At 45.8% G+C, this 15,309-nt stretch overlaps 1 protein-coding gene and 1 long non-coding RNA gene across 10 annotated transcripts in view; one reads left to right on the forward strand and one right to left on the reverse strand.

Annotated features, from left to right (window-relative positions):
• TTC21B (tetratricopeptide repeat domain 21B) overlaps window positions 1-15,309 on the reverse strand; it is a 103,329-nt gene that overhangs the window by 13,239 nt on the left and 74,781 nt on the right. For 4 of the 9 annotated variants that reach the window (XM_073305708.2, XM_073305710.2, XM_073305713.2 and 1 more), the window contains 2 exons: window positions 7,339-7,459; window positions 1,019-1,117 (listed from right to left, as the gene is read on the reverse strand). The exons of 3 other annotated variants lie outside the window; for them this stretch is intronic. In XM_073305708.2, coding sequence (XP_073161809.1) covers window positions 1,019-1,117; window positions 7,339-7,459 — 220 coding nt within the window. The remainder of the gene's footprint in view (window positions 1-1,018; window positions 1,118-7,338; window positions 7,460-15,309) is intronic. 2 more of the 9 variants (XM_073305715.2, XM_073305707.2) reach the window with 1 other exon arrangement.
• Window positions 1,037-4,701, forward strand: LOC140895605 (uncharacterized). The gene is made up of 3 exons (XR_012154285.1): window positions 1,037-2,590; window positions 3,267-3,476; window positions 4,392-4,701. It is a non-coding gene; the product is annotated as an uncharacterized LOC140895605 (long non-coding RNA).

Here is a 15,309-nt window from a genome sequence, read left to right on the forward strand (position 1 = left end):
GGCGAAGGCCAGTTACCATTTGATCATTCTTGTTCATTACGAGCATGCAAAATGAACACTTCAGTAATCTCTTTCTCTTTATGGAAAGATGTTCCCAGCTTCCTATCTGCCTCCTTTTCCTATTTTGTTTCCTTTCCAACCTTTAGACCCTTAAAAGCTTTTCTTGGTGCACTCTGACCTTCCTTATTTTCTGTAGACAAGTACACCTAGGAACTTTTAGGTAACTGCCTAAACCTGTAGATTATTGTGTTTTAAGTTGATAACAAATGTAGTTCCTTTACAGACACTGTAGTTCCTCTCTAATATACAGTTCACTTAAAAAAATGTGTGAACCTGAGACAAGGAGATTTAGGAACTGCACCTACAGAAGTAAATGATGCAGCAATTTATTGTATACAAGGTAGAGCTGTACATTATGAAAACTGTTTTCTATGCAATCTAGAATACCATTATCATTCCACATCCTTTAAAAAAAGTACAAGAGAAGCCTGTAAGAGGGTGCATTGTAAACTGTTCATTTTTTTGAGATGCCATCAACACAGTCCAAAAGCGGGAACTGAACTTTGGAAACCACCATCCTGTGAGTGTGGAGGTAGGTTTTATTTCAATAAAAAGTCTGCCTCCTGTGTACAGTTTTTGTACATTCTTCTGTATAGAATGGTCTAAAAGTAGGAGACCAAACACATATTCCAATAGTTGAATTCACTGACTGACTGTCTTAAGTGGAACTTTAAAAATATCCCGAATAGTTTTTAATTGGTTACCAATCTTGAGTTGGAGATAAGAATTTTTAATTTACATAGTTTAAAAATGATATGCATATATCTGATCAAAATTAAATAGTAAGAACAAAGTCACAAAGCTGAGCCACTAATTCATACATAAGTAGCATAATGCATATTCAAAATGAATACTATATTTATAGGCAATATGCAAGTTGCATATAGAAACAGTGAACCATAATGGGTTCCAAAAATCGAAGCTTGTGGGAAGTCCACTAGAAGAAAAGGTTACTTACCTTGTGCAGGGCCACATCTCAAAAAAACTACCGCCCACTGCATAGGGTGAGTAACAACTTCTAACAGTGTCTCTTTGCTTGCTCTGCTTGAGGTGATTCCTGAGCAGTATACCCAAAGGGAAGAGGGAATTTCAGAATTGAGTCCATGACTGAAGACAGTACAGAATTACCAAGCTCAGCATCAGATCTGACCGTGTAGATCAAGACATAGTGTTTAGTGAAAGTATGCACTGAGGCCCATGTAGCAGCTCTGCATACATCAGAATGTAGGCAACTTCCGAAATTTTATTCAAGAACAATCTGGTAGTGTGTGCGATTACCCTTTTTGGGAGGGGAAGGGGGATCATCAGCTGCATAGCATGTAACACACCCAGAGATCCTCCTTGAAAAAGTCTCTGTGTAGAGATCAGGGACCCCATGGATCTCTCTGCTGTGAACACTGTCTAGGTGATTTCCGAAACTGCTTGCTTCTATCTGATAAAAGGCCCATCTAACACCTAATGTATTAAAGGTCTCACGCTGAGATTTACTTGGTTTTGTGAAAAATACAGGTAAATAAATGCACTGGTTAAGATGAAAATCTGACAACGCTTTAGGTAAGAATTTAGGGTGAGGCCATAAAGAGAACCTGTCTTTGAAAAACACTGTAAATGGGAGTGGGAAGGGGTGGGGGTCTGCCATCTCGGCTACAATTTCCCCACCCTGCAGGCGAACTTGATAGCTACTAGAAAGACCACCTTCATAGATAAGTGAAGCAAGGAGTAGCTTGCCACGGGTTCAAATGGAAATCTGATGAAGTATTTAAGTACCAGGTTGAGATTCCCAAGTAGGAATAGGATCTTTAACCTGGAGGTAGTGGTTCCCTAAATCCTTAATAAATCTTGAGGACCTAAAGTAAGCAAATATGAAAAACCTTTCTAGCGGGGGATGAAATGCGGATATCGTGGCCAGATGAACCTTAATAGAGCTAACTGATAACCCTGGTGTCTTCAGGCTCAGCAGGTAAAATAAGATGTCTGAAAACAAAGAGTATTCAGGTACAACACAGTGATACCAGTCTGAAGTAATTTGAGCTGACTTTCTAAGGTTTAGTAATAGCCATCGTACTCCTGTTGAGCAGTGGATTCTAATCCTGTGAACCATCTCAGAGAAGGAGGACTTATAGGTTGGGGTGAAGCACAAAACCTGCACCTTGGAACAGGAGATGAGGGATGATCGGAAGCTTGAATGCCAGTTGGACACGCAGATGAAGCAGGTAAGGCTACCAAACACGCAGATGAAGCAGGTCGGTACTATAAAGATAACTAACTATCTTTGTCCTGTCTGATCTTGTTCCTCACTCTCAGTATTAGCAATGTTGGAGAGAATGTGTAGAAGATGACCTTTGTCCAGGGAAGCAGAAAGGCATGTTCCAAAGAGTGGCAACTTAGGCCTCCTCTTGAGCAGAACAGGAGACACTTATTGCTGAATGTTGCAAATAGGTCCACCAATGGATGTCCCCACTGTTCAAATATCCTGTGAAGAACTTGAGTCTCCAATTCCCATTCGGAATCTTGAGAGAAGTGCCTGCTGGTAAGAAGATAAATGGCTGAGATCGGATTCTGATGGGCTGTACCATAAGTTCCACAACTTTATAGCTTCAGTGCACAGGGAGGGGTATCTTGCTTTTCCTGTTTGTTGATACAGAACATGCAAGCAACACTGTCATGATCCTGATTGAGTTGCCCCTGGTGAGGGGTAGGAACTGAAGGCAAGTGTTCCTGACTGCTCTGAGTTCCCACAGGTTGATAGGGAGACCAGATTCCTGAGATGACCATCTGCTCTGCGTTGTGAGAATACTGAGGATGCTACCCATGCTAGCAATGAGGAGTCAGTTGTCACAGTTATTGTTGGAAACGGGGAGACACGCGGATAGATACTGAGTTGATTCTTCCACCAGTCTAGAGAGCTCTTCACCTTGAGGGAAACTGTGACCTGTTTGTCCAAGCTGTCTCTGGTCAAGGAATAGGTCCTTTAGAACCAGCACTGAAAGCAGTGGAGGCATAATCTTTCATCCTCGGTTACAATGGCGCAAGCTGCCATATGACCTCAGACCTATAAATAGTTCCTTACTGGGGCTTCCTTGAATAGACCAGATGTGCCGAAATTATGAATCTGTCCATGGGAAGGAAAGCCCTGGGCCCCATGAATTGTAATTACCTGTACTGGAGCTAACAGATTTTTTTGTTTTTGTTTTTAAAACATTTAGTTGGAATCCAATTCCTGAAAGAGAGCAAGAGCTGTCCGAGTGGAGGTCAGCACTCTTTCCTAAGATTGGCCCTTGAGTAGCCAGTCATCGAGATACTGGAAGAATACAGTTGCTTCTCGCTGAAGATAAGCAGTTACTACCACTAGAATCTTTGAAAATACCCTGGGACCAAACAGAAGTAATCAGTACTGAAAATGCTCTTGGCCCACGGTAAAATATAGGTATTTCCTGTGAGTGGGGTGAGTCACTATATGGAAATAGGTGTCCTGTAAGTTGAGGACCCAAACATACTTTCATGCCTTTAGAAAAGAATTACAGCTGCCAGAGACACAGTCCTGAACTTTTGAGACTTTACAAATACGTTCAGTTGTCTTAGATTTAAGATAAGTCTCCATCCTCCGTCCTTCTTTGGCGCAAGAAAATACTTTGAGTAAAACCTTTTCCCCCATGTGAAGGGACAGGATTGCCTCCATAGCTCCTAAATGAAGCATTGAGTGCACTTCTTGACTCAGGGCTTGTCTACACTGCCTCCCAAATCGGTGGTGTGTGATCAATGCAATGGCATCAATTTAGTGGGTCTGGTGAAGATGCGATAAGTTGATGGGAGAGTGCTCTTCCATCAACTTTAGTACTTCACCTCCCCCAAGGGCAGAAGCTAAGTTGGTGGGAGATTTTTTCACACCCCTGAGTGACATAACTTACATTGACTTAAGTGGCAGTGTAGACCAGGTCTCAGTATAGTCTCATGAGAGGAATGGAATAAGAGGGAAGATGCGAGGGATACAAAGTGGATGGTATAGCCTGATGTTATGACCTGTATGACCCATGTGTTTGTTGTAATACACCACCAAATCAGTTGCAAAAGGAAAAAGTCTCCAAAATTGGGGAAATGAGCAAAAGGTTGCATCTTGTAAACTAGAGGCAAGGGAGGAATCAAACCCTCAACTATCCTGTCAAAATTGTTATTTCAGTGATAGCTATTTGCTGAAGGAGGATTATTAGCTCTCTCTCTCTGGAATTTTTGTCTCTTCCTCCCAGGTTTAGTGGTTCTATGAAAGGTAGTGAATTAGGTAAGTTATGCTCTCTGGGCAATTTGAGACACACAAAATCTCCTCTTGTTCACAGGGGTGTATTTACCCAGAAAGTTCAACATGGCCCTGGAGTCCTTCAGTGCATGCAAGGACTCATCCATGGCCCCCCAAGAAGAGCTTCCAACCATCAAATGGGAGGTCTTCAACAGTACTCTGAACCTCCCACAGGAACCTTGAGAGAGCTGGAGCCAGGATGCCTTATGCATAACAACCTCTATGGAGATGGATCTAGTGATGATGTCTGCAACACCTAAGGCTGCTTAAAGAGAGGTTCTGGCTAATAACTGACGCTCTGTGATGATAGTGTGAAAGTGTTCTCTGTGCTTCTGTGAAATATGTTCAATAAAGGCTGTAAATTTATTGTATTTCATGAAGTTGTACTTGGCCATGATCCCCTGACAGTTTATGATCTGAAATTGGAGGGTCACAGATGAGCAAGACTTTCAGCCAAAAAAGTTTAACCTCTTCTGATTTTTATCGTCGGGGTGAACCCTGAATAATGCTGCTTACCCTGCTCATTTACAGCACACCACCAGGAAATTAGGCAAGGAGTGGACAAACAAAAATTCAGAGTCCCTGGGAGAAACATAATATTTCTTATCTGCCCGTTTACAAGTTGGTGAGATAGGAGCAGGCTTTTGCTACATAGTCTTCGTTGGATCCAGGAGCGCTTCATTAATGGGTAGCACCAACCTGGGTGGATGTTGCTGACTGCAGAATGTCCAGTAGCTAGAGTTGCAAGTCTTTGATCTCCCCAAGAGGTATCTGAAAGTGGCAGCCACCTCCTCCACAAGACGTGGAATTGACAGAAATTAGCAGCCATTGATGGTGGCAGAGGCATGACCACCTCGTCTAGAGATGAGGATGAAATATGATTTTGCGGGGTGACCCCTTTATCTGTCCTAACCTCCTGTTCTTCAAACATCTCGTGCTGCGGGGTTGGTAGAGGGGACTGTGCAAACCTAGCTTCTTGGTGTAATGGAGCTGGAGATCTGGTAAATTGCTGCCAATACAAAGCCCAAGAACCCTGATATGGCCAGTGGTGGGAGCCCATACAGGACAGGGGGTGGCACCCAGGGCTGATCCCACTATCCCGGTCATGGACAAAGATCCTTGTTGAAGTACGGGTTCCTGTATGGATGTGGAGGGGAACACTGAACTGATATAGAAGAGACTGACTGAATCGCTCCTTCATCCTCCTCAATGTCCTCCAGTGATGGGGCCCCAGTAGAAAAAAGCAGAGTGACTTGCAGTATCGGGAAGGAATGGTAATCTGGAGATCGGGGTATCAGTACCAAGAGTCAATTGGTACCCATAAATAGTGGGTATTCTGGCTCGTCTAAGACTGACTAGGTCTCTGGAGTAGCTGAATTCCTGCAGCACTGAGTGGGTCAGTACCAGTGCAGCAGTTGAGCTAGACTGTGTCAGTGCCAAGGCAGAAAGTGCTTGGTGCTTCAATTTGCCCAGTACTGACGGTGATGAGAGAGAAGATGCTGATGGTAAGTGTGATGTAGACAGTGTAATTCTAAAGGAGTGTATATATCCTAGGCATCCCTGTCCTTTATAGATGGGACCTGGGGCCTGCTGAATCTGTGCTTCTCCAAAGCACTCTTGGATCTCCCAGACTTGCTGGTATGGGAGGAAGGAAGTCTTTCGCCTCCACAGTACCAAGCTGAGAGGTTGAGGCCTCCGACACAGTGGACTAGCATGAGATTGGGGCCTTTTGGGAGCCAGCTCCTTGTGATGAGCTCTTCTCTGGAGCTTTCCTTGAGTCCTCCAAAGTCTTCCCCTTCCTAGGGGAGACCTGGGCCTAAGTCAAAGGGTGCTGGATCCATCCAGAGACAGATGTATAGGGATAAGGTCTACTGACCTCACTCAGAAGCAGGTCTAAGGGAGTGCTCCATCATCAGAAGTCTCAATTTGGTTTCCTGGGTCTTCTGTGCTCTAAATTTGAGAGCTAGGCAAAAGTTACACTTTTGGGAGAGATGAGACTCTCCCAAGCAACAGACACACTTAACCAATAGTGTAGACCTGCCCTAAGTTGATCTAACTTACATCACTTAGGGGTGTGAAAAAGACCACCCCCAACGAGCACTGCAAGTTACAGCGACCTAAGCACTGACCACACTGGCACTACGTCGGCGGAAGATGCTCTCCCGCCAACTTAGCTTCTGCCTCTCGCAGAGGTGGAGTAATTATGCCGATGGGAGAGTGCTCTCCCATTGGCATAGAACGTCTTCACCAGACACGCTACAGTGGCATAACACTTCTAGTGTAGACCAGCTCTTAGAGTGGCCATCGCTGACTGAGATAGCCTACTAACAAGAGAGGCAATTTGAAATGTTATGAGCCAGGCACACCCAGCCAGACTGATAGGGCTCCCCAGAAAAATAGGAGAAAAAAGGAGAGGAAAAAAGATCAGTCTTCTCTAGTATCTAAGTAATTCTATACTAAAATAACTAACATTAACTAAGAACACTAAACTAACAGAACAGCTGTAGAACACACAGAGGTACGCACAAGGCAGACACGATCGAGCTCTGTCTCACACTGAAAAATTAAGAGAAGGAACTGAAGGTGGTTCATCCACAAGCCCTATATACCCTCAATGTGCAGCATAAAGTTGTATAGAGTGCATGCGCAGGCTGAACAGACACTTCTAATAGAAAATCTCCAATCAAGGGCTCAAGAGGCGTATGCACTCCTGGAGAGGAGCACTTAGAGGAACACTACTTGAAGAACAGGAGCTGTAAATTGCTGAGAGTCTTGTCAAAGTACCAACTCAAACAGCTATATCTTGCCATGAAGGCTCTCTCATATGTTGTAATGTAGATCTCTAAACAGCTGAATTTTCACAGGAAGACAATCGGAGAAGATATTTTACTTATAGAGAAAATTAAATGCAGTCTTACCAATAAAGAGTCATTGTTTCTGTTCTTTTGTATTACCACAGGATAAAAATGTAGATTGTGTAAACATACCTATTGTTGGATTTGTTTGGTTTCCGTACTTCCAGGCCATCTCATAATTTACTGCTGCGTCTTTATATGCTTGCTCCTTTTCCATTATGTATCCCATATATTCATAGGCTTTGCAACAGGACTACAAAATATAAATGTTGACTACATGTATTTCAAAACTTTATTTAGAGAAACATATGCAGTACTGACAATCAAATAATATGAATATACGCAGTTTGGAAAGCGTATACAATTACATGATGTTACTAATTTCTGTGACAAAACATTCTGGATTAAAGTCCGGACAAGACAAATCCCATTTGTGTAATTCTGTGCAAGATCCTCAACCAAAGTAAGAGGCTGAGAAAAAGAGTTGCTCAACGGGGCGGGGGGGAAGGTGAGTAGGTTAAGAGGAAAAGAAGGAAGTGCTCTACGTAAAAGGATAAATGGACACAAATCAGACGTCAAGAATTATAACATTCAAAAACCAGTCGGAGAACATTTCAATCTCTTTGGTCACTCGATTACAGACCTAAAAGTGGCAATTCTTCAACAAAAAAAACTTCAAAAACAGACTAACGAGACTGTTGAATTGGAATTAATTTGCAAACTGAATACAATTAACTTAGGCTTGAATAAAGACCGGGAGTGGATGTGTCATTACACAAAGTAAAACTCTTTCCCCATGTTTATTTCCCCCCGTACTGTTCCTCACACATTCTTGTCAACTGCTGGAAATGGCCCACCTTGATTATCACTACAAAAGGTTTTTTCCCCCCTACTCTCCTGCTGGTAATAGCTCACCTTACCTGATCACTCTCGTTACAGTGTGTATGGTAACACCCATTGTTTCATGTTCTCTGTGTATATAAATCTCCCCACTGTATTTTCCACTGCATGCATCCGATGAAGTGAGCTGTAGCTCAAGAAAGCTTATGCTCAAATAAATTTTAGTCTCTAAGGTGCCACAAGTACTCCTATTTTTGCGGATACAGACTAACATGACTGCTACTCTGAAATCTTACATTGTCCTAGTGGCTCTTGCTGGAAGCATTTTTCTGATTAGAACTGCCTGAATGTATTAGGTCCAGAGGGCCAGGATTAGGTATATGGCCCCCAATAGCATTGAGTGAAACATCTTCCCAGTGACAGTTATTATGCCTGTCACCACTCAGCAGTGCAAAGCATTTTAGGGACACACTCTTCTGGGGCAGTTAGTTGGCTTTCCCATTGGGTGAAGCACTGGCTACCACAATAGGGCCAGACAACATGCAGAAGGAGTACAAGATGATCAGAGTTTGCAGGAGAGAAGGAACCCCACGCCCCATGCTGAGATAACCAAAGTTTGGCTACTTAAAAGAAATATTCATAGTCTAAGAAAACAGCTTTCAAATAAAAATTGATACATTTTACTAACAAATTATAAACATTAAATATTTTCAATAAAAGCTAATTTTATTATTCTTAGTCTCCTAAAAATGTTTATTACCATGTATGCTTATCAAAAGCTGTGCTTTAAAGTAAAAACTGGAAGGGATTCCATGACTTGATGGTTTTGTAAATGATGCTCCATGTAACTCGCAAGTTGCTTATCAGTTTGCAATACCATGAAACAAAGCTAAGAATGAACCCACATAAAAGTAAATAGCTAATGAAAAATAACTTTTCTAGCAGCATGATCGGTCAATCTGATTATTTTCTTATTAGTTGTTGCGGGCTTTATTTGCATAAAAGACATTTTATAAAATTCACCACTGCCACCCAAAACGGGCTTCCCCAAGACCAGTGGGAGTGAGTATAAAGTGAATCCCATCAACCTTCATCTTCTTCAGTCCAATGGAACACTGGTGAAAGGACAGTCACAGCCTGCTTTCCTAACAAGTATTCACCATATTAGCCAGACATGCAATCCTTACCATTAGCTGCCTAATCATGATGGTGCCTACCAAGAACAAGTGCCTATCCAGTTTCTATACACAAATCTATTTAAAACAGTTTAGTAATGTAACTGTATTTCAATCTATATTGTGTGTGCACGCACGCACACACACCCCTCTGTATCTAGAACATCCACACACTCTATATGAAAAGAACATTAAGGTTGCAAAATCAAGCACCCAAAAGCTAGGAAATGGCAGAAATGAGATTGTCTGTGCAACTTTAATTCAGTCCCCTTGTGTATTTGCCTGATAATACAGCCCTTGATTACATACTATTTTTCACAGGACCCCACCTCATTCAGTGCACAGCATAGACTGCTCTAGGGATGAATCAGGATTGTGTAGTTAAGGAAGCTGTTGGCTGTAGGGCAATTTCATTTGTTGCAGAGTTCATATATGATGCTAGGCAAGTCATTTAAATGAAACTCTTCACAGGTGGTCATTAATTGCGTGTTCCTCATTTTCTGGGTGCCTGACTCGAGACCCGTGGTCTGATTTACAGAAGTGGTATTCCCACACAGCTGCAACGGAAGTCAATGTAAGCTGTGCTTTGAACACATCTACCTACCTACCTAGGTGGGCCAACTTCTTGGCCCAAGGGCCACATCTCGTTGAGGAAATTGCATGCAGGGCCATGAATGTATGGCTGGGGCAGGGGGTTGGGGCAAATGAGTGGTGTGGGGTGTATAAGGGGGCTCAGGGAAGGGGGCTGGGTGCAGGAGGGAGTGCGGGAGGGGGCACAGGGAAGGGGGCTGGGGTGCAGGTGGGGTAAGGCAGAGGGTTGGACACTGTAGGCAGGTGCAGCTGGGGACTCAGGGCAGGGAATTGGGGTGCGGGGTGCAGGAGGGGTTCAGGGTGCAGGCTCCAGCCCGGCACCGCTTACCTGGGGCAGCTCCGGGGTAGCAGTGATGTGCATTGGAGCCAGGCAGGCTCCCTGCCTGTCTGCCCTGGCCCCGCCCTGCTCCTGGAAGGGGCCGGCACCACATTCCTGCTGCCCCTGGGGGAGTGGGAGCAGAGTGCTCCACGCATTGCCCTCACCTGTGGATACCTCTCCCAAAGCTCCCATTGACACGGTTCCTGCAGTTCCCCCCCAACCACTCCCCATTTTCACTGGCTCTCAGGCCTAATCTCCTCTCACTGCCCAGGCTCCTCATTCACCTCAGTGTTCCCCCACTCCTTGTCACAGTCTCTTCTCAGAAAGTGCCACTGTCTCCCAGGCTCATCATCCAACCTCAGTCCCCCTTTACCCTCCCTGGGCTCCCAGTCCTACCTTCCACTCCAACACTCATTTCCAGTTTCTCCCTCACCAGGCTTTGTCCCAATCTCCTCCCTGACAACCACCCAAAGTCAGTCACTTGTCCCCTCTACATTTGAATCAAGCAGTTTCTTCCTCCAGACTGTGTGGGTCCACCACGGGGACCATTGAAAGCACAGGACAGATTGGCCCCCTGTTCTGAGTTCAGTTTCCAGACTACCCACAATGCTTACATCGGCAATTGCAGGGAAAGTCCTGATCAGTACTTGTTGGAGCAAGCTTAGTGCAGATGGAATCTTTGGGGAAGATATCTCAGCCTTGGTCTACACTAGGAGTTGAAGTCGAATTTAGCAGCGTTAAATCGATTTAACCCTGCACCCGTCCACACGACGAAGCCCTTTTTTTCCAACTTAAAGGGCTCTTAAAATCGATTTCCTTACTCCACCTCCAAAAAGGAGATTAGCGCTGAAATCGGCCTTACCGGGTCGAATTTGGGGTACTGTGGACACAATTAGATGGTATTGGCCTCTGGGAGCTATCCCAGAGTGTTCCATTGTGACCGCTGTGGACAGCACTCTCCACTCAGATGCACTGGCCAGGTAGACAAGAAAAGGCCCACGAACTTTTGAATTTCAATTTCCTGTTTGGCCAGCGTGGCAAGCTGCAGGTGAGTGCAGAGCTCATCAGCAGAGGTGACCATGATGGAGTCCCAGAATCGCAAAAGAGCTCCAGCATGGATTGAATGGAAGGTATGGGATCCGATCGCTGTATGGGGAGAGGAATCCGTGCTATCAGAACTAGGTTCCAGTTTTCAAAATGCCAAAACATGTCAAAATCTCCCAAGGCATGAAGGACAGAGGCCATAACAGGGACCCGAAGCAGTGCCGTGTGAAACTTAAGGAGCTGAGGCAAGCCTACCAGAAAACCAGAGAGGCAAACGGCTGCTCTGGGTCAGAGCCCAAAACATGCCGCTTCTATGATGAGCTGCATGCCATTTTAGGGGTTCAGCCACCACTACCCCAGCCGCGTTGTCTCCATCTCCATTGAAGGAGTCAAAAACAACACAGAAGCGGGTTTTGGGGACGAGGAAGAGGATGATGATGAGGCTGTAGATAGCTCACAGCAAGCATGTGGAGAAACCGGTTTTCCCGACAGCCAGGAACTGTTTCTCACCTTGGACCTGGAGCCAGTACCCCCTGAACCCACCCAAGGCTGCCTCCCGGACCCGCCAGGCACAGACGGGACCTCTGGTGAGTGTACCTTTTAAAATACTATACATGGTTTAAAAGCAAGCATGTTTAATGATTAATTTGCCCTGGCATTCACGGCTCTCCTGGATGTACTCCCAAAGCCTTTGCAAAAGGTTTCTGGGGAGGGCAGCCTTATTCCGTCCACCATGGTAGGACACTTTACCACTCCAGGCCAGTAACATGTACTCGGGAATCATTGCAGAACAAAGCATTGCAGTGTATGTTTGTTGGCGTTCAAACATCCGTTCTTTATCTCTCTGTATTATCTTCAGGAGAGTGATATCATTCATGGTCACCTGGTTGAAATAGGGTGCTTTTCTTCAGGGGACATTCAGAGGTGCCCGTTCCTGCTGCGCTGTTTGCCTGTGGCTGAACAGAAATGTTCCCTGCTGTTAGCCACGGGGAGGGGGGACGGATGAGGGGCTAGCCACGCGGTGGGGGGGGGGCAAAATGTGACCTTGGAACGAAAGCACATGTGCTATGTATGTAATGTTAACAGCAAGGTTTACTGTGAAAGAGTGTACCCATTGTTCTATAAAATGTTTTTTAAATACCACTGTCCCTTTTTTTTCCCTCCACCAGCTGCCTGTGTTTCAAGGATCACAGGATCTTCTCCTTCCCAGAGGCTAGCAAAGATCAGAAGGCGAAAAAAAATGCACTCGCAATGAAATGTTCTCTGAGCTCATGCTGTCCTCCCACACTGACAGAGCACAGACGAATGGAGGCAGACAATGTCAGAGTACAGGAAAGCACAAAATGACCGGGAGGAGAGGTGGCGGGCTGAAAAGAGGGCTGAAGCTGAAAGGTGGCAGCAGGGTGATGAGACAACACAGGATTCAATGCTGAGGCTGCTGGAGGATCAAACTAATATGCTCCAGCATATGGTTGAGCTGCAGAAAAGGCAGAAGCACAGACCACCGTTACAGCCCCTGTGTAACCAACTGCCCTCCTCCCCAAGTTCCATAGCCTCCTTACCCAGACGCCCAAGAACACAGTGGGGGGGGCCTCCGGCTACCCAGCCACTCCACCCCAGAGGACTGCCCAATCAACAGAAGGCTGGAATTCAATAAGTTTTAAACTTTTAAAGTGCCATGTGGCCTTGTCCTTCCCTCCTCCACCACCCCTTCTGGTGCTTCTCTCCTCCACCACGCCTCCTGGGCTACCTTGGTAGTTATCTCCCTATTTGTGTGATGAATTAATAAAGAATGCATGAATGTGAATCAACAATGACTTTATTGCCTCTGCAAGCGGTGATCGAAGGGAGGAGGGGAGGGTGATTAGCTTACAAGGAAGTAGAGTGAACCAAAGGGCAGGGGGTTTCATCAAGGAGAAACAAACAGAACTTTCACACCGTAGCCTGGCCAGTCATGAAACTTCAAAGCTTCTCTGATGCGTACCGTGCCCTCCTGTGCTCTTCTAACCTGATGTCTGGCTGTGCGTAACCAGCGGCCAGGTGATTTGCCTCAACCTCCCTCCCCACTATAAACGTCTCCCCCTTACTCACAGATATTGTGGATCGCACAGCAAGCAGTAATAACAGTGGGAATATTGGTTTCGCTGAAGTCTAACCGAGTCAGTAAACTGCGCCAGTGTGCTTTTAAAGGTCCAAATGCACATTCTACCACCATTCTGCACTTGCTCAGCCTGTAGTTGAACAGCTCCTGACTACTGACCAGGCTGCCTGTGTACGGCTTCATGAGCCATGGCATTAAGGGGTAGGCTGGGTCCCCAAGGATAACTATAGGCATTTCAACATCCCCAACAGTTATTTTCTGGTCTGGGAATAAAGTCCCTTCCTGCAGCTTTTGAAACAGACCAGAGCTCCTGAAGATGCAAGCGTCATGTACCTTTCCTGGCCATCCCACGTTGATGTTGGTGAAACGTCCCTTGTGATCCACCAGTGCTTGCAGCACAATTGAAAAGTACCCCTTGCTGTTTATGTACTCGCCGGCTTGGTGCTCTGGTGCCAAGATAGGGATATGGATTCCGTCTATAGCCCCACCACAGTTAGGGAATCCCATTGCAGCAAAGCCATCCACTATGACCTGCACATTTCCCAGGGTCACTACCCTTCATATCAGCAGATCTTTGATTGCGTTGGCTACTTGCATCACAGCAGCTCCCACAGTAGATTTTCCCACTCCAAATTGATTCCCGCCTGACCGGTAGTTGTCTGGCGTTGCAAACTTCCACAGAGCTATCGCCACTCGCTTCTCAACTGTGAGGGCTGCTCTCATCTTGGTATTCTTGTGCCACAGGGCAGGGGAAAGCAAATCACAAAGTTCCATGAAAGTGCCCATACGCATGCAAAAGTTTCACAGCCACTGGGAATCGTCCCAGACCTGTAACACTATGCGGTCCCACCAGTCTGTGCTTGTTTCCTGAACCCAGAACCGGCGTTCCACCACATGAACCTGCCCCATTAGCACCATGATGTCCGCATTGCCAGGGCCCATGCTTTGAGGGAAGTCTGTCTCCATGTCCGCATCACTCTTGTCACCGCGCTGACGTCGCCTACTCACCCAGGTATCACTTTGCCAGGTTCTGGTGCTGCATATACTGCTGGATAATGCGTGTGGTGTTTAATGTGCTCCTAATTGCCAAAATGATGCGAGCGGGCTCCATGCTTGCCAAGGTATGGCAAGTGCACAGAAAAAAGGCGCAGAACGATTGTCTGCCGTTGCTCTGATGGAGGGAGGGGCGACTGACGCCATGGCTTACAGGGTTGGCTTACAGGGAATTAAAAAAATCACCAAAGGGGGGTGGCTTTGCGAGAAACAGAATGGCCCCCTCAAGGATAGAACTCAAAACCTCAAGGACAGAACTCAAAACTGGGTTTAGCAGGCCGTTGATTTCACGGAGGGAGGGAGGAGAAAATGAATACAAAACAAATCTGGTCTATTTCTTGTTTTGATCCACTTCATCTATCTTTATAAATCTTGCTGGCAGCAGACTGTGCAGTACAACCGCTAACTATTGTCATCTCTTGGGTGCTCGGCAGAATACGGTGCAGTATGACTGCTGGCCATCATCTTCTGCTGGCTGCAGAAGGGAACTTAAACTTAAAAGGGAAATGACCTGGCTGAGTCACTCTCATGTTTGCCCAGGCACCCCTGACCTCACTGAGGTCAGTTAAAAGAGCACCCTGGCTTAAGTGGACGACAGCTATCAGTCATACTGCACTGTCTGCTGCCAAAAGGCAATAAACTGTTGCTGTGTAGCAATGCAGTACTGTGTCTGCCAGCACCCAGGAGACATACGATGACGGTTAGCTAAGCGGGCTCCATGCTTGCTATGGTATGGCGTCTGCATAGGTAACTCAAGAAAAAAGGCACAAAACAATTGTCTGCCCTTGCTTTCATGGAGGGCGGGAAGGGGGGCCTGACTATATGTATCCAGAACCACCCGTGACAATGTTTTAGCCCCATCAGGCACTGGGATTTCTACCCAGAATTCAAATGGGCGGCGGAGACTGCAGGAACTGTGGGATAGCTACCCACAGTGCAACGCTCCGGAAGTTGATGGTTGCCTCAGTACTGTGGACACT

Source organism: Lepidochelys kempii, chromosome 11 (genome assembly GCF_965140285.1).
Source record: "Lepidochelys kempii isolate rLepKem1 chromosome 11, rLepKem1.hap1, whole genome shotgun sequence".
Classification (NCBI taxonomy): domain Eukaryota; kingdom Metazoa; phylum Chordata; order Testudines; family Cheloniidae; genus Lepidochelys; species Lepidochelys kempii.